Source organism: Oryza sativa, chromosome 7 (assembly GCF_034140825.1).
Source record: "Oryza sativa Japonica Group chromosome 7, ASM3414082v1".
In the NCBI taxonomy this organism is placed as follows: Eukaryota; Viridiplantae; Streptophyta; class Magnoliopsida; order Poales; family Poaceae; genus Oryza; species Oryza sativa.
Window position 1 is genome coordinate 12,998,107 of NC_089041.1, and position 18,765 is coordinate 13,016,871.

General features: G+C 42.0%; 1 protein-coding gene and 1 non-coding gene across 2 annotated transcripts; one reads left to right on the forward strand and one right to left on the reverse strand.

Moving 5' to 3' along the window:
• Positions 1–3,982: 3,982 nt before the first annotated feature.
• On the reverse strand, positions 3,983–5,344 carry LOC4343006 (ethylene-response factor C3). Its single transcript, XM_015790719.3, has one exon. It carries the CDS (start codon positions 5,155–5,157, stop codon positions 4,438–4,440), a length of 720 nt encoding a protein of 239 aa, XP_015646205.1. The 5' UTR covers positions 5,158–5,344; the 3' UTR covers positions 3,983–4,437.
• Positions 5,345–17,931: 12,587 nt separating this feature from the next.
• LOC112939795 (small nucleolar RNA J26) lies at positions 17,932–18,076 on the forward strand. The gene has a single exon (XR_003243657.1). It is a non-coding gene; the product is annotated as a small nucleolar RNA J26 (small nucleolar RNA).
• Positions 18,077–18,765: the final 689 nt, after the last annotated feature.

An 18,765-nucleotide genomic window follows, 5' to 3' on the forward strand; every position in this document is an offset into this window, starting at 1 on the left:
CCATCTATCAATTACTCAAGATGGTAAGATAGCCACTGATAAAGTTCACAAGTATAGGTATGGTTATGAATGGTGTATATGCATGATCCAGAGTTGTCGGTAATCTTCTCCAATTTCTTTTATTCTGTTTATTACTCTGAATTCAATATAATATTCTTCCTGAGTAATTTAGATTTATCTTGTGAGAATTATCTCTTGGTTAGTTCCTAAACAACATACGGGATTATTGTTTACTGTAACCAACTAAAATATAGTGATTGCTTTGGTGAGTTTTTTTTTTTGCGGGGAACGGGAGATATATTACTCGGCAACAGCCTCCTTACGAGCCACGTGAGAAATAAAGTTACAAGAGTTATCTGGCCTGAACTTAGTTAAGCTATTACTACGGCCCAAATTGGCCAACAAGTGGCTCAGATGATTTTGATTTCTATGAATCTTGCACAGCTTTACCTCCCTGCTTCCCATCAAGAGGTCACGAACCTCCCTGACTAAGAACACCATGTCTGAACGCACCATTGAATCGGACTGAACAAGTTGCTTCGCCATCAGACTGTCTGTCTCTACGACAATCGGAAGAAGAGTCCATTGTAGCGCCAAGGAAAGCCCATCTCTGCAAGAGAGGAGTTCAGCTTCCAGCGCACTGCCGTAGCGATCCACAAATCCAGACGCTGCAAAAATTACTTCTCCTTCCGCGTTCCGCAGTACTGCACCGATTCCTCCTTGCCCGTCGCTAGCTTGGAAGGACCCATCCACATTCAACTTCATCCAGATGCCTGTGGTATCTGCCATTTTGGGCTCTCGTCACACTGTATCTGAACTGACACACTGGGCTTCGACGCGCGAGCATCCACCACATGTTTGCCCTTAACAAGGTTGGCTCTTGATGTTGCTTGATTTCTGCCAAAGAGTGGATATAGCTTTCAATGAATCTTTTTGATGCTGCAATCCCCGGAACAGGCTTGCCATGGGTAACCTCATTCCGCGCGTGCCAGATACGCCACAGTGTCATCAGAGTAACAGCCCTCTCAGACTCTGCAATCCTTCCTAGGTGATCAAGAATCCCTGGTGTACTCCCCGCGGCAATGCCGGACGGAAGCACCCTACGCAGATCAACCCCCATCGCTTCCCAAAACAGACAAGCGTGTGGGCATCGGTAGAGTGCATGGCCAGTGTCTTCAGTTTCAACACCGCATATGCTGCACACGTTCGACACCTCCAGCTTCCTTTTCTTCTTGTTCTCCAGCGTCGGAAGGCAGTTAGTGACTGCACGCCACACAAAGATTTTAACTTTTTGTGGAACATTGCACTTCCAAACCATATTCCATGCCTTACTTAGGTTGCTGTCTGACGAGCTTGACCCCTCCTCAGCACGCGCCAGTGATACTGCCAAACTATATGCACTTCTTACTGATTTCTTTTATTCTTTTTATTACTCTGATTTCAATAGAATTATCTTCCTGAGTAATTTAGATTTATCTTGTAAGAATTATCTCTTGGTTAGTTCCTAAATAGCATATGGGATTATTGTTCACTATAATCAACTAAAATATAGCGATTGTTTTGGTGAGTTATAAACACTAAAGTATATATTAATTGCTTAGACGTGGTGTTTTGGTAGTTGTTATCCAGTAATTGCTGCGTATCCCACAGTACGTTTGAGGTAGGTATAGAGGTGGTGACAGCCCTCGAGATCACTTAAGTCCTCCCTGTCCGGGTACGTAGTAGAGCGACATCTGAGAACAGCGGGTTGCCAGTGCCTGAAGTATTGCATTAGGATTAAAGTTAAGCTTTCCCTAGACACTGTTTCTCACTACTAAATCCTCTGTATCCTTGCCTATCATCTGCTTGGTGTCCTAGGATGAACCGGAGGAAGATCTGACCACACACGTTCCCTTGGATTCGATATCCTTGGAATACTCCGTAGGGGAAGTGCTACATCGGTATATCCGTGCGCTTGTGGATTCTATCTGTGATCGTAAGAAATACCAACACCAGTGAAGATCGGTTTTCGCTGGCAGTCCTAAGCCCCCCACCCTTCCTGATGTTGTTGCTGGCGGTTTCGCGTATGGCCGCCAGCGAAAAGTTGTGTGACGCCATGAAAAATTATTTTTCTAGTAGTGATTGCATATATCAGTCATGCAGGGAAAGTTTAATTATGTCCCAAAATGTCCAAAACCCAGAATGAAATATATATTGATTAGTGAACGTATTCCGTATGTAGCAAATAAAACTAAGTTTTTTTGGATTTGATAACAATATTGAGCCTTCAGATGCCAGTCTCCAGTACGTTATACCAAACTGTGTGCACCTGGTGTAGTATTTAGTTTTTTAAAATAATGTTGAACGAAGTTTGCCAACATGTTTTATTAAGTCTATCATTTTGCAGCAATAATTACATTTTACCAAATAGAACTATTAATTTTTCACTCTATTTTTATCAAATGTGATAACATACGATTGCCAAATTTTTTTCCGAACATTTATATAACAGAACCAACATATAATCTATACTTCTTGAAAAAAAAAGTTATTGTTGGTGGCAGTGAATCTGCCATCCCATCTACTACCATTGTAAATTTTACAAGTTAATGCCTGAACTTCTTAATAACAAAAAGAATCAAATCTTAACTAATGAAAGGTAAAACTTAAAATGAAACGAGGATAAATGAAGATAAATGAAATATTAGCCGTTGGATTTACTACAAAACAAAAGAGGATAAATGAAGCTTGACCGTTGGATTAGATGGATGGTGAAAATAATAATTTAAGAGGTTTCTGAAGATGAAACTACTAGAAGGAAAGAAAGAAAGGAATGGGAAAAGCTAAAGAATAAACATATGAAGGTATAATGCTATACATATAATTTACGATTTGCATCTATTGTAAAAACTATTTTACTAATAAACCCTCATCATAACAAAAGAATCATGGGTCAAGAATCAAGATTGAGCTATTTCAAGTATATACAAAATGTATGTTCATTTGATTAATTTTTTTCTAACAATTAATTTTAATATATTTGAGAAAAAAAATACAATAAGTACATGCACAATTATGGTCGCCCAAATATAAGTTTAATGATTTTCACACGAATTTAAATGAAATCAAACCCATTCCTTAAAAACCTACAAAATATTTGTGCATAGACTAAAAAAGCACGTGCCAAAAAAAGTAAGAGGGTCCTGCAATCACGAAGACCTACAAGACTATAATAAAATTTGTAACAAATATTAAGCTATTTAGTGTATTATCATAATATTAGTCAATCTAACCTATGTTTTTTGTATGAGCAACGAGAAACTCATACAAAAGATTACCAGTGGTTTTTTTGTAATTTTAATATGTTTTTTTTTGTAATTTACCACTCCCACATACCACATAATAGAAGACCTAGAGTCGCGTGAATGTGCGATATCATAGGCTAGTCTAAATGGATTGCCATATAAAAAATCAGAGGAAGTCTCTATAGCAAAAAGATGGGTAACACATTAATACATTTTTTTTTTCTTTTAGCTAGTTACCATTATAGCATAGGCAAGCAGTGAATTAGTTCTCCCAAAAGGCAAGGAAAAGTGATCAAAGTTTTTTTTTGAGGGAAAAAGTGAACAAAGTTATGCAGAATCTGCTAGCTTGCACATAATGCTTCAAAAGTCTGTAAGGATATGATGTATATATAATACCGTGTTGTAGATATGTACTCTTGTAGCACACCATGCATGTCCATATGTATGAATTTCTCGAGCCAATTCCCCGCTAGATTTTCCTTTTGTTCATTCAGTTCATCTTCTTGTACACACTAGCTAGTATTCCGTTTAACAACAAGCTGAAAGTGTTTAATGGTAGCTTAACGTATTTTTGAGTTACTCTCTTTTACCTTAATTACTCGAGGGAGCATAGAAAGTTGTTAAGTACAGTGAATTTCGAGAGTAAAATCACGGTCATACTAGTACATATAAATGTTGATAGTACTAATTTGGGCACATGCCATACAAAGTTTAATAATATTATTATGTGTACCCATGGGGCAAGATGCATGCATCAAGCTAGCTAGCTTTTGGGAAGTAGGTCCTTGTGTCCGATAAAGACATAAAGTTCAGTCCCCGCCCAAAGTACACACCTTGAAAATACTTCAGCATGTTGTGCGTATAATATGGTGGTGACCACCAAATTGTTGCTTGCTCCAGCATGTGTTGCATTGTCTGCACTTTATTGGCACTCTAGAGAGAGCCAGACAGCAAGTAGTAGGATGCAATAACACACATGCATGTGTTCAAGTAGTACTTGCAGTTGCATACTTGCATGTGTTCAAGTAGTACTTCCAGTTGCAGTTGCATACTTGCATGCAGCTTTTTGCAGTTTGCACGTTCCATTGCAACTGCATGCGCGCGAAATGTAATTCGCAAGAGGTGCCTTGCAAATTGCCAACCTTTTGGATGATCAGTCAGCAGGGTCACTACCACCATTGATCTCCGACAGCCAGAGAAGCTCCTCCAGGTACTCGGCGCCGAGGTCCTCAAGCTCCACGACGAACCGCTTCTGCTCGTCCGTCGTCGCAGTAGTCAATTCCGTGCTCTTGCTGATCCTCCGCGTCTGCGGCGTGGCATTCGCCGTCGCGGCGGTGGCGGCGGCGGCGGCGAGTAGTTCAGCTTTCTTGCGCCGCTTTCGCTTCGAGTGCCGCCGCTTCAGCGCCAGCACGGGGGAGCCCCCGGCCGCGCCGAGGGAGAGCGCGTGGAGCGACTCGCGGACGCGCTCCACGGGGAAGTTGAGCGCCGCGGCGGCGCCACGCGCCGAGAGCGCGGCCTGGTCGTAGGCCATCGCGGCGGCCTCGGCGCTGTCGAACGTGCCGATCCACACCCGCGCGCCGTTCCGCGTCGAGTCCCGGATCTCCGCCGCGAACCTGCCCCACGGCCGCCTCCGCACCCCGATGAACGCCGCCGCCGCCTCCGTCTGTCCCCGACCTTGACGATGATCACCGCCCGCGCTCCTCCTCCTCCCCGCCACGGAGGATGGCGCAGGTGTCTCGTCGGGCCAGCCCGTGTCGAACCGAAGCATCTCCGAGGAGGAAGACGACGAAGACGAGGAGGAGGAGGAGGAGGACGCGGCGGCGTCTGCCGTGTAGCCGATGTACATGCCGGCGTGGCTGAAATGCTCTGCCATTGATTTGCGCGCTTGGATTGGATAGAGAGATCGATGGTGGCGTGGATTGACTTTTAGCTGCTGATTGGTTCCAGGAAGGCAGCGAATCGGGTAGCGAGGTTTATATAGAGCTCGCTAAGAGCATGTACAATAGCATGCTATAAGCCAGCTGTAAACATATTTTAAGAAGATAAATAAAGAGAGAGATGGGCAGCGGGCTACAGATTTGTAACCAGCTGTAGCACGGACTCCAAGATGCAGTGTGTGTATGACAGATGGGACCAAGTATTAATAGTGTAGTATGTAATTATTATATGAATGAGCTATTAGATTGGCTATAAATAAATTGGAGTCCGTAGTTGGCTATACTATTAAACTTACTCTAAGTGCAGTTGGAGGGATTAATATAGTGTTCATAGGGCATTAGGGCGGCAGGGTTGTGGGGCCCATAAATGGGCTGTCGCTTTTAACGGGAAAGGCGTCTGGTCGTGTAGGGCACATCTGGCATGTGGCTGACATAGGGCGGCTGGATAGGACAAAAGTATATGACGTAAGCGATCCCACTGTGTGATAGTGGTATGTGGAGTACTGGAGTGTGCTGTTGCCTTGTTCGTACGTGAAGAAGCTTTTGCTTACTAGGAACAGTGTTCCCCAATTTAGATCGAGATATTTCTGAAAAAGTAAAATGTATAGGTGCTCTCTTGTAGCTCCTAGTACATTTTTATTCTTAAACATTGATAATAATGATTGGAATTTAATCATGTTAAGGCTGGTTTCCATTGGGGTTGGGAGCCCTTCTCAAGTACGTAAAATGGAGAGGTAGATTAGTGCATGCTTGATTAAGTATTAGCTAAACAAACTTAAAAAATTAATTAATATGATTTTCAAGTAACTTTCCTATAGAACTTTTTTTTTTTGCAAAAACACACCGGTTAGTAGTTTCACGAAAAGTATCAGTGGAAAACGAAGGATTAGAAATTGGATTTTAGGCTAGCAGTGGATGCGATATGCCTTGCATCCCCACCTCTTCCTTCCCTATGTTAACCTCTTCCTTCCCTATGTTGTGCGGGAATGGCTAGCCTAGATTTCTTACAATTTAATCTTTTCTAAAACTTATTTTATAAACAAAACTCTCAAGAAAACTTATGATATTAATAAATCTTTTTTTGGTGCAAATGACGCTGACGCCGTGGCCATTCCCCTGCCACCATGGAATCCCGGTCGACGGGGCACCCGGGGGATGACGCCAATGACATTGGCACCTTGGGTCAACCCATAATGCTAGCATCATTTGTGCCATCCACTGAGAAGGACTAAGCCGCGCGGGATCTCCCCCCTCCCCCAACCTCATTTCCCCCCTGCCTGAGTGAAGAACAGGGAGGGTTCCTCCCTTCCCTCTCTCTCCTTCCTCACCTCTTCTTCTTAAATGTGATCGATTTGGAGATGTTTTTTATGGGATTTGTTGGCGGAAATCGAAGAGCGCGGTATACTCACATTCTCCTTGGTCCATCCAAGAACATCTTTCACTTGCAACCTTAGTTCATCTATAGTGGGATGGGTGGGAATAAAAATGTCCTTCAACATCATATCCTCGAACTCAATATGTGCACCAATATAACGTTTAATTAACCAACCTACAACGTAGTAAAGACGAGCAAGTCTATCCATCTACACCGAAAACGTATTATTATAATCTTTTGAAAATAGTCTATCATTCTTCCTAAATGTCGTACAAACCCAAAAGTTTCTTTATCAATGCATAAATTAAGATTGACCACAACATAAGCCTAAAAAATGTTATCAACTACTAGCCTACAACAAATATTTAATTGACATGGAAAAAATACCCTAAAAATATAAATCGTGTCCTAACCATACATTAGTCTATCATATATACAATGAACACATACAAAAATCAAATGCATGGCTCACATCTATCATATCGATCCGTACCCAACAATAAACCTAACACATATGCTCTCAATTTAACTAGCGAGTAGAGTTGCGCGTTCGCGCGACCCAAGCCTCCTGTCTATTAGATTTGGTAGGAAGTGTTGTTACATTTTTTTATCTCTAATAAACAATATTGTTGTGATAATAAATAGTTAACATGTCTAACGTGTAAAAATTATTGTAAATATAATATTGGAAGGTTCTAAATTATGTATATTATTAGCATGTATTATATTTTAAATATTTGCCCAAATATTTTTTCATTTAAAAAATTATTCAGACAGATATTTAAAATATAATAACTGCTAATAAACTTGTGGAGAACCCTGTTGTTTTGTATTATAAACTTTAGTTTAAGTCATTCTATTGAAAGGAAGCATTGCACGTGACAACACAAGCGAAAAGAGGCGGCACCACTATCTGTTGGCATGCAATGGCAACTCCTCAACCCTTTTATCTTGTTCATTCATGTTTTATTTCTCCATGTACACCAACGCTTCTTCCATCCCAACTCAACACGTTCCACCATCTCCTCTCTAACCTGATATTTTTTGGATGTAGCTGTATTTATGGCACCATATTTTACACCAAAATTAGTCATAATTGTTTTTACAGTATGTAAATTACATACACCCACATTGTAATTGCACCGTAAATTTTAAAACTCAAATTGTAATTACATTGTAAAATTTAATATTTACATTGTATACTTTTCTAATACACAATGTATAAGAGAATTAGAATTAAAAGTAATTTATTATCTACTTGGAAAATGAGACTGGAGAGATAAAAGCATAGTTACATATGGGAGAAAGCAATCATATGGAGAAAAAGTGACTGAAATTAAATAAAAAATGCGGTGCCATATTTTTTTGCAAACCCATATTTTTTTTCTAATTTTGTATTTTTTTAATGATATTTTTGTTTTTGCCAAAGTTATCTATGATTGTGTTTTTACTCCCACATGTATTCCCTAGATCCTTCTAATGGAAGCCTCCTCACTGTTCTCCTTCTCTCCATATTTTTAGCCCTTCTTTCCAAATCCAATGGCTCATATTTTAAAGCGTACGTGGCTCAATCAGGAAATGAATAAACTTTCGTCATTCAATATGATGATGCCTAAATTCATTTTTCCATATACTCCATACACATAGTCACTAAACAATTCCAGTGGCAAGTATACATTTGAAAAAAAAAATCGAAGAGTGTCACAACCTGAAGTTTCCCCCCTTTTCTTGCTTTAAAAATTGGATAAATAAATTGCCCGAAGAAATTATCTTAATTAACCTAGAGCTAAATCCCTAGTTAATAAATGCAATTAATAATCGGAAATAGCGTGGTGGAATTTTTCTTGAGTTCCCCATGCTCCAATGCATTAATAAGATTTTTAGTGGAATTTTCAGAGCCTTGGAAATAATTTTAACCAATTAAAAATCACCAAAGTGCAATTTTAAATCCCAGGAAAAATCCTTTCTTCTTTTTCTTTTTCTTTTCCTTCTTTTTTCTCTTTTGGGCCGTCGGCCCACTCCCTCCCGCGCTCGGCCTCCTTCCTTTGGGCCGGCCCGTTCCCCTTTCCCCTCTCTTCGGGACGCTGACAGGTGGGGCCCACCTGTCAGGTCGTCCCCTTCCTCCAGCCGCCAGCCCCACGACGGCAACCGCCGCCGAAACCGTCCGCGCCGCCGCCTTCTCCGCTCCACGCCGCGCCCCCACTCCGCGTCCCCACGTCGCCGCCCTCCCCGCCATTCCCGCCCGCACGCGCGCCCGCAAATGGGCGGGATTCAATTTGAATCCCCCCACTCTCTCTCTCTCCCTCCCACGTCGCCGGCCAAATCGGGGGGTTTCCCGACCATGTCCGCCCCTCTCGAGCCCCTATAAAGCTTCCCCGCATCTCCCTCTCCCTTTTCCCCTTTTCGTCGCGCTCTCCCGTGCCTCCTACCGGTCGCGCGCCGCTCGCTACTAGCTCCGCCGCTTGCCGCCACCTCCGGTCGCGCGCCGCAGCCGCTAGAGCCGCCGCCGCGCCAAGCCGCCGCCGCCATTAGCATTGCCGCCGCGTGAGCCACCTTGGCCGCCGCTCGGTTTCCGCTAAACCCCACCGGAGCCCGGTTCTCCTCGCACACCGGTGCCGCCGCCGCCCGTCCGCCCCTCCTCGTCGCCAGGTCGTCGCCGCCACCTTCATCCTCCGCTCCGGCCGCCATACTCGCCGGTGAGGATCCCCCCCTCCTCCCTCTTCCCCTCTCTCTCGTTTGCGCCGCCTCTCTCCACGCGCTGGCCGTCGCTTTCGGTCGACGCCGCCGTCCTGTACCCCGTCCGCCGTCGCTTCCCGCGCCGCCGATTGCCCTCGCCGGCGACCGTGCGCGTCGCCGCCGGTTGCCATGGCCGGCCGGCCGGTTTTGAAGCTGAGCCGAGCCGTGCCTAGCCGCCGCCGTGCCGTCCGATCGGCCTCCCGGCCGATCCGGACCGTCGGTCCCGTGGACCGGCGGTGGACCACCCGTGTGGTCCCGGTCCACGGTAGACCGGCCACCTTGAGCCACTGCCCGTGGGGCCCACATGCCGGCGCCCCCTTCCTCACCCCTTTGAGCCGCTGACCCGTGGGCCCCGCCTGTCGGCGCCGCCCCCCCCTTGGATGACGTCAGCCCTGGGTATTATTGCGCAATAATTAATTAAGTACTTTTTCTTTATTAGTAAAAACACAGTTTATCTTCTAAAATTCATAAGTAATTCATCCAAGCTCCGTTTAAGTCCATTCAAGTCTCAGTAAATCAAGAAAAATGCAAAGAATCCATTAAAAATGGTTTTGTTTCCTGTTTCAGTAGTCTTATAGCATGTTTTGCTTGTGTGCTTTGTTTGTCGCGTAGGTTTCGGCCGTTTCGTCGATCCGCAGTTTCTTGAAGACATTGCTGAGGTCTCATCAGTTCGAGAGCAAGGCAAGTCATGCAATACGTTTGATCATATTTTACCCAATTTACCAATATCCCGCATTTCTATTAAATGTTGCATTCTTTTACAATGTAATGTGGGATGGGTCCTATTCCTTAGCCACATATTGGTTACCTTATGCCATTGATAACTTGGGTATCAAAATGACTAGATGTTGGCTTAGGAAATGCTTAGCCATGCTTAGTTCAACTAGGACACAAATGGGGATCACATTATTACATAGACTCTGACTATTGGCATAGCTTTAGATTGGTGCCACCGCAAGGGTGTCAGTTAATTAAAATATTCTGAATGGCGGGCTGTGAGTGCATGGTTTTGCTGGTCGCACCCATGGCAGTTAAGGACCGGTTCACGGGAAACCCTGGGAGACTTACCGTGCTTACTACAAACGGGAGTGGGTAACTGCTTGATCTGAAGTATAGCTCGACCCTTTCCTAGGCACCGGTGGCGAGGGTGGGCGTGATGGAGTTGGGTCGGCCGAGGTGTTCGGTTGTCCAGCTGCCGGATTCACCGCGGCGCAAGAGGGGACCGCCCACTGCCTTTTGAGGGGTGGGGGTGAAACCTTAGCGTGGTGTGGATGGTTAGGGGAGGGTTATGTGGAGGGTCTTGTCACGATTTCCCCCTTTGCAGTATCATGGTGATACTTCGGGGCATGGCGACATGTGTGGAATCGTGTCTTGTGGGTACAGTTGTACACCTCTGGCCAGAGTAAAACTATTCGAATAGTCGTGCCCGCGGTTATGGGCGATCAACCAGATTCACCGTGATTAGTCTCACCCCTAGTTTAACTTAATGAACTTGTGTAGTTCAGGTGGTTGGTTGGGCCTGTTGCAACGTGGTGTAGTGTTGGACAGTGATTGGTTAATATTGATTAATTACTACAGCTGTTTTACTGCTTTCAACTACTGCTTTGAAATACCTGCTTTATGCAAAAGAACCCCTAGCTTCCTTTGGTTATATCCTGCATCATACCTCCTCTTCCGGTATGACTTGCTGAGTACAGTGGGTAGTACTCAGTCTTGCTCTCTTTTCCCCCACACCAGAGTTGAAGTTCTTCTCAGTTGGAGCCGTCTCAGAGAGGTTGGTTTCGTCGCTGCCGTCAAGGTTTGCCTGTGGAGTGGAGTCGCCCGCTGCTGAAGTCAAGCTTCCCGGTTTAGCTCGCTTTTATCTTTCCCGCTGCATTTGTAATCTTTTATATTTTTGTAAGACGTGGGTCTGTATGTCAACAATTGTCGTTTGTGTACCCTGGCTGGTCCTGGACAGGGATTTAATGCACATTCAGCTTAGAAATTCTGGTTCGAGAATTTCTGGGTGTGACAAAGAGCCTACCAGCACATTGCTCACAAGTAACAATACAAGCCTCAAATCTCACATTGCAAGGCATAAAATAACAAATTTGAGCAAAAAGTGATTCCTAGGGCTATCTTCCAAACTCCAATTTCAACCGATTAAAATGGAAAAAAATAAGGGGAATTTAGGAGTATACCTTGCTCTTCAATTTCCGCAAGAAATACCGCGGAAAACAACACTAAATCGACCGGATTTGAGGAAGAGAGGTGACAGGGAGAGAGAGGGGAGCAAAACGAAGCCGTCTTCAGTTATGTATGGTGTGCACAATGCGTAAGATTGTGTATGTCTTATCCTTGAGCCTATGTAGATTAGCGTGAATGCACGCCTCGTGCCATCAACAGCATCAAGAAGCACCGCATTACCCAGAGGGGATACCTGCTTTATCTAGATGTGACCGAGTTCAAGGAGGATTCGACATGGCAGTTTATCTATTAATTAGAAAGAGTTTGTTAGTTTCCTTTTAACTCTAGGAAAGTGTGTTTAGTATCCAATAAGGACTTCATGTTTTTCTTTTATATTTAGGGAAGTTTCTTTCTTGTCCAATAAGAACTAGTATCTATCCATGGGTATAAATATGTACAATCGGGGTCATTGTAAACTATCTCCACGATTAATACAAATTCGGCGCATCGCCACCCTTTTTTACCTTTCTATTTTTTTCGACAAGTTTATGCTAAGACTTGTCATGGTTGTTTACATCGGCGGGGATAGTGCTTTGACACTCTAATCTTGTCAATGTAAGCACTTACCTATTATATATCTTAATTAATCTAGTTTGGTAGTTCAATTTACTTGTATCGGCTGATATTCGTTTTAGGGTTTATGCCGGTATCGACTAAATTGCTTTACCAGATTATATTAGCTAAGGTATCTACCATCCTGAAAATCAGTCAAGGGCTTGATTGTCTAGATATTATGTTTCTTTTCATACTTAGTGTTGTATCAGTTAAGTTTGATCTACTAAGTCGTGTTTAGAACCATAATCTCTAGCCTGCTTTTTGATTGCCAATAACGGTTTCATCGGAGTTTCAGCCGATGAGGTATCTAGACGTTGCATCGGCTTATAAGGATTATATACAAGATAGATTCAGTCGATTGCGACAAAGATTTCATTGTTTATCTAATTGTTTGGATTTCATGACATCGGTCCTCCAGCCGATGTATGCTTTAACCTTCGGATCATTGCTTATTCTATCATATTATTATTAGCCGATTGGTTTCTACTAGATTATATTGCTATTTATCATCATCACCTGATTGTCTTTATATTATTATATATATTGGACATATAGCTGATAGCTCAAAATCCTATCGATATTGGCTGGCATCGGCATCGGCATTGGCTGAACTACTCCATTGGCTTGTCAATCGATCGGCTCTTTGATCTGTTATCTATATATCTTGTTAGTTGCAGGATCAAACTGACTGGCACGTCCACATCTCAACAACCTTTGGACCTGCACTGGAGCTAAGGAGATCTCTCACTCTCTCAGGACGTTGCTGTTGTCGACTTAGTTCGCGCCAACACAGATATGGTATTATCGGCCAAGCGTAGATTTTTCATCAACAGTGTATAAATGAACTTTTCTCTTTATCTTTGTAAAATGATGAACTCTTTTCAGCAAATGAATTAATCAAGAACACACTAAAAGTATCCAATATTCAGTCTATGATCATGTGCAGGTTGCAGCGTTTTTGAGAGAACTTTTAACAGAACATATTCTGAAATCAAGAACAATTAACATTAAGTTCGGAAATAAACAATAGAAACGGACATTTAGTCTAAGATGATGAAAAACAAAAGTGAGAATAATGAATTTTAAACCTATCTCCAACTTATTTTCAGACTTGGTGGTGGACCAATATCCCTATGGTTTGGGGGATAATGAGCCCTGATTTCCACCTTCCCGGGCCAAACCGAATGCGATTTTTGTCAGCACAAGGATTTTTTCCCCACGTGGTGGGCTTCCCCGAAGGGGCAGGGCAAAAGGCCGGTATCCCGCCCGGCCTTTTGCCCTCTATCCGATCGAACGAGGCCTAATCAATTGGTAGAGAGATGGTTGAGGGAGGCTAATTAATTGGTGGAGGTGCTACACTAGCTAGTTTTCACTAGAAAGAGAGGAGGCAGTGGCTAGAGGATGAAGATGGCCTGATGAGTAGGTCTACCGGTGATCAAAGAGGATGCCGACAGAAAACTCTATTGATTCAAATTCTAGAAAATTTTAGTGTCACACATCTTAGCTTTCACAAATAGCAATATTATTATTTTATCAGACCGGTAATTTTTTAATGGTATGAATTCAATTAGCTCTCTTTAAAAATGTTTAAAAATAGAAAATTGTAATATCAATGCCTGTAGTAATGCTCGACCAGGAGTAATCCATTGTCGATCTTCTTAAATTAAACGCTCTACGCAGGTAGTCATTGCTTGATGTGATGGTCACTATTAATTATTTTGGAATGACCCTGCAAGACTTATTCAGCAGGTTGTTACCAGAAAATTTTAATTAATTTTGTTTCCTTGAACTATTAGCGCAATATGCAACCAAGTCGTCTAAGAAGATGCTGATGCACTTAACAATTGAGAATTGTACTGATTAAGTACATAATTGATAATTATATATATGCAATATAATATGCTTACGTGTAGTAATGCATCAACTTGTTCGCCGAGCAATCATAAGGACAACAAACCACACAAAATTCGATAATTAGTTAAATGTCACAGAAAAAAAAAAACAAAATCTACGTACATGAAGGTGGTGTTTGAATCTTCTGAAGATGAAGATGAAGATAAAGATTAAGTGTTTCACGAAAAAAGAGGTGGTAATAACGTGTGATTAATTGAGTTTTAATTATTACAAACTTGAAAAATGGATTAATATGATATTTTAGAGCAACTTTCATATAGAAAGTTTTCACACGAAACGCACCGTTTAGCAATTTAAAAAGCGTGCCATAAGTATCCAAAATTTCATCCTTGTTGGAGAAACGAACGCAGCTTTCGGTGCGTTAACGAAATCTAGTGATATAGGAGTATTCCAATCAAGCCATATACAATTCACAACCTGCATGCACCCCCAATATAGAAATAGTTGTCGTGCTTATTGGACAGGATTAATGAAATGCTCGAAAAATTCCACAAAGAAAGATATAAGTTAAACGTACGTAGACAAAAGGATCTTGCCGAAAAGAAGGTTCCGCGATGCAGAGAGAACAGTCGATGTGGACAGCAGGAGCCGCCTCCCGACTTTTCTCCGTGGCAGTTGACACGCCCTGGCAATAATCAATATTTTAGACGCATGGTCTCAAACAAATGCTTCACTAGCCAAAACTGACCTGGATCAATATTATCTCGGAGATTTTGAGGGTTTTTCTTTAAAGTCATGTACGTGATATATAGGGTAGGCTGCGCCTTACTAGTTACTACTGGTCATGTTCAAGTCAAAACATGACTGGATTAAAAAAAGTTCAGTGAATGAGAACGACGTCGCAATCACCGGTACCATTTCTCGGTGGACAAGGCCGTGTCGCAACAAAAGAATGCAAGATTTGTGATGCTACATGTTTAACCGGTCATGGACTTTTGGACTTCTTTTTGGCTCATTATATATCCATAAGATTTGGTTTATAATGAGTCGACTTTTGGACTCATTATAATGACTTCTTTTTGGCTCATTAACCGGTCATGTCTAAGATTTGTGATGCCACATTTTTAACCGGTCATATAATGGTCGACGCTTGCAGTTTTAGGTGTGGTTAGGGGTAGATATGTATTGAGTCGACTCAGCTAGATAAAACTCCACTCGTTAGACTTTTTTTTTTGTTAGAATTAATAGATGGGCTAAGGCCCATTCGAAGATTAATTCTTTGGAAAATCATAAAAACCCACCTTATGGGATGACATGCATATGAAGTTTAGTACCACCTTGCTTATTCTAGGAGAGGGGGACCTCCTTAAAAGGGAGGATGCCCTCCTAGCCATTTAAAGCATGTGTGGTGGAGAGAAGAGGGGAAACACACACGCGCTCGCTCGCCTGGCCAGGCACAGGGTCGAATGGTCCGCAAAATTGGCTCCTCACCTTTGCGCAGGCGGCGCGCGTGCAGACGTCGAATGGTCCGCAAAATTAAAATTGGCTCCTCACCCTTGCGCAGATGTAGCCTCCTTTTGCAGTTTTGTTTTGCTGCGGGATTGGATTCGGATTTGTTTTATTTTGGAAACATTTCGAAAAATCTGGTGCGTGAAAACGGCATGGAGTCCGGATAGGTTACGCGCGACTTATCTGGTTCGGTTTACGCGGGCGCCCTGATCAGACGATCTATCTCTATATAAACCGAGCCGCCGCCTTCATGCAATACACGCGAAATCAATTTAGGGTTTGCCTCCTACTCTGTACTGCGCCGTCGCTCGTAGACTACTCCATCCCGCTCGTCGGCGTGCACCGGCGATCGGGAGATCAGGTCTCCGGAACCTCTGCCTTCGACGTCCTGCACCGGGAGAAGGCGGCAATAAGATTTTTGGGAAGCGCTTCGCGCGACTGCTCCCTGTTTGTCTACGACGGCTCGCCTTCCTCTCCGCTCGCGTGCTTCGCGACTTTGTCGACGCTCGCAACCGCGAGTAGTTCCTGCCGAGCAACCGGTCTTTCCGCCACCTCGGTACGTGTTCGACATGTTGCGCATATTTGATCTGTTCATGTTTTACTGCTTAGTTTATATGTGTAGATCTAATGATGCGTTCAATCTAGTTTACATATGCAATGTCATGATTTATTTATGGAATAAATTAAATTATTATGTGCTTATAATTTCAACATGAACATGATTGCAAATACACTTAACTGCGTCGGCACCAATCATCGCTGCAAGAGCAGATCAAGATGGGGAAGTGCAGAGGACGCGGAGTTTTCTGAAAGTATATAGCTCCATACCTACCTACAACCTATATTTTGCTATCATAAAATTGAATGCAAACCATTTTAATCCAGCCATTTATGTAATACATTTTAGAAGAAATATAACATGTCATATTCCATATTTCTGATCCCACAATTATCTCAAATGTAAATGATATTGAAGTACCTATGTGTACGATGTTTCTCATCCAAATTTCCAATTAAACAAATAAACTCAGCAAAATATTGAAGTATAACAACATGAATTTCCAGCAATCCAAAATAAAACGTGCGCTGGCAGCGAACAGCGAACAGAAAACGGCAAAAAGAGAAACAGAGCGTGCGCCCCAGAAAAAAAAACGTTTTTTTCGGTTTTTTTTCCCTTCCACGCGATGGAAAAGATCTACGTTTCATTTTTATAGTTTTTTCTGTTAGGATGTTTGTTCGGATTGGATTATAATTTTTTTGGAAAAGGTTTCAGTGATGATCAGTATTTTTTTATTTGTAGTAAAATTTATACACTAAACTTTCAAATTATAGATATAATTCTATGTAAATTTACATATATAAAGTTTCTCTCTATATAGAAAGTTTCCTAGTAAATTGTTCCTTTAAAAAAATCCATCAGCATTTTATTATTTCTAGTAAAATTTACGCACTTAACTTTCTAACTACAGATGCATTTTCTACATGAAGTTTACATATACAAAGTTTATATATATATAATTTACATATATAAATTCTCTATATAAAAAGTTGAAAGTTTCCACAAGAACTGTGTTCAAAATGCTATAAAAAACTATAACGAAAAAAACGAAATATGAAAAAACGGAAGTGAAAAAAAAAACAGAAAGAATACTTGCAACGGATTACGAAACAATCACGTAAAAGAAGGAAAAGGAAAATTGAAAACGGAAGAAAATAGCGTGACCCGATTTGATTTCCCTCTTCTAAACTGATTCGCGTGATCCACTGATGGCGAACATTCGCCTACAACCCTGTTCGAACACAACCTTGCTTTCATGCTGCAGCCTAGCTACTACAAAATAATAATTTAGATCTCAACAAAGGGGCCAAAATTTGCACATCCATACTCTTTCTATGTACTGTCATTAGGATCAATTAGTAGCGGTAAGACTGTAATGACCTGAAAGTTCAGACTGGCCGTGTATGTACACCAACATCAAAAATTACATCATTTAATAAATAATGGAGATGAGCATATTAAGTTTTTTCCCCTGAAGTGGAGCTGAAGAATTAATGAGATGTGGTTGAGAAGGATTATTCCGTCATTGATAGCAATGGACCCAACCTATTGTGCAACAAATGGTGGCATGAGCAATAAGTTTCATAAGTAACAACTGAAAAAGGTACCACAAAGAAAGTTATTTAATAAAATGAATGCATTTTTACATAAGTAAGACAATGTGGCATTCGAGAGGACAATTTCAGATTCACCAACCATCTGCACCCGAAACCAACAAACCTGGCCATGTTCGGTGTACTGGCTCATCCATGATATCATCAAGCAGAAGAAAGAAAGCTTGAAGGTACCCAGACTTTCTCTGTACATCAAGAAGCTCATTGCTGAAAAAAAAAGAGAGAAGAAATCGATGAAGAAGTCAGATCCTCCTATAGTAGCCAAACTGCAAACAAATATGAATGGAAAAAGAACACAGTGAGTAAGGTAGGAGAACATCTATTTTTTGAAGTAAAGACATGAGTGATGTGAATTATACTGAGAAGAAGTTGATTACAGAAACAATTGGAGGATATTACATAGAACAGAAAGCAAACTGAATTTTCATGTCAAGAAAAACTCCTACCAGCTTGTCGAAACAAGATTTTGGTAATACTAAAAGGGGGTGGCTATCAAGCTGGAAAAGTGGATGGGTTTGGAGACAAGGAATTTTATACAGGTTCAGGCCTTCTTAATCAAGAAGTAATACCCTACTCCTGTTCGGGATGATTCCGCCGAGTGTATTATTGATCATATGATCTGAGAAAAAATCGTGTCCTGAGAAGGACCCGGACCACTCCTTATATAGAGGAAGGGGTCCGTATTACAAAATACAGTCCATATCCCTAACGGAATATGATATTACAGATAAAATACAATCGTAACCGACTAAGACCCCGGGTACTTCCTTGACATACAAGTTAAGAAACTAACCCGAGTTCCCATAAAGATATTCTATCTATATTCGGTACCCTGTATCCAACCTAACTATAACTGCCATGTAGATATGGGGTATCCATAATCTCCACACAGCTTAACTCCGCCACTTTTCTGTCATCTGAGCAAACGCCCTAGAAGATCCTTCTATTCCGCTGAAGCTAGATATTCCACCAGGTTGTGATCTCTTTCTCTCTTTCTTTCAATCTTTGGCCTGATGATACGAGCGAAAGCAAAGAAATCAGTCAGACAGATATTATACTCGAATTGCATAGGGGACAAAACCAAACTTCTGTTGGAATTAATAGATGGGCCTTAGCT

Excerpts from the sequence above, each read along its gene's own strand:
- LOC4343006 (XM_015790719.3), bottom strand. The coding sequence starts at position 5,157 with ATGGCAGAGCATTTCAGCCACGCCGGCATGTACATCGGCTACACGGCA.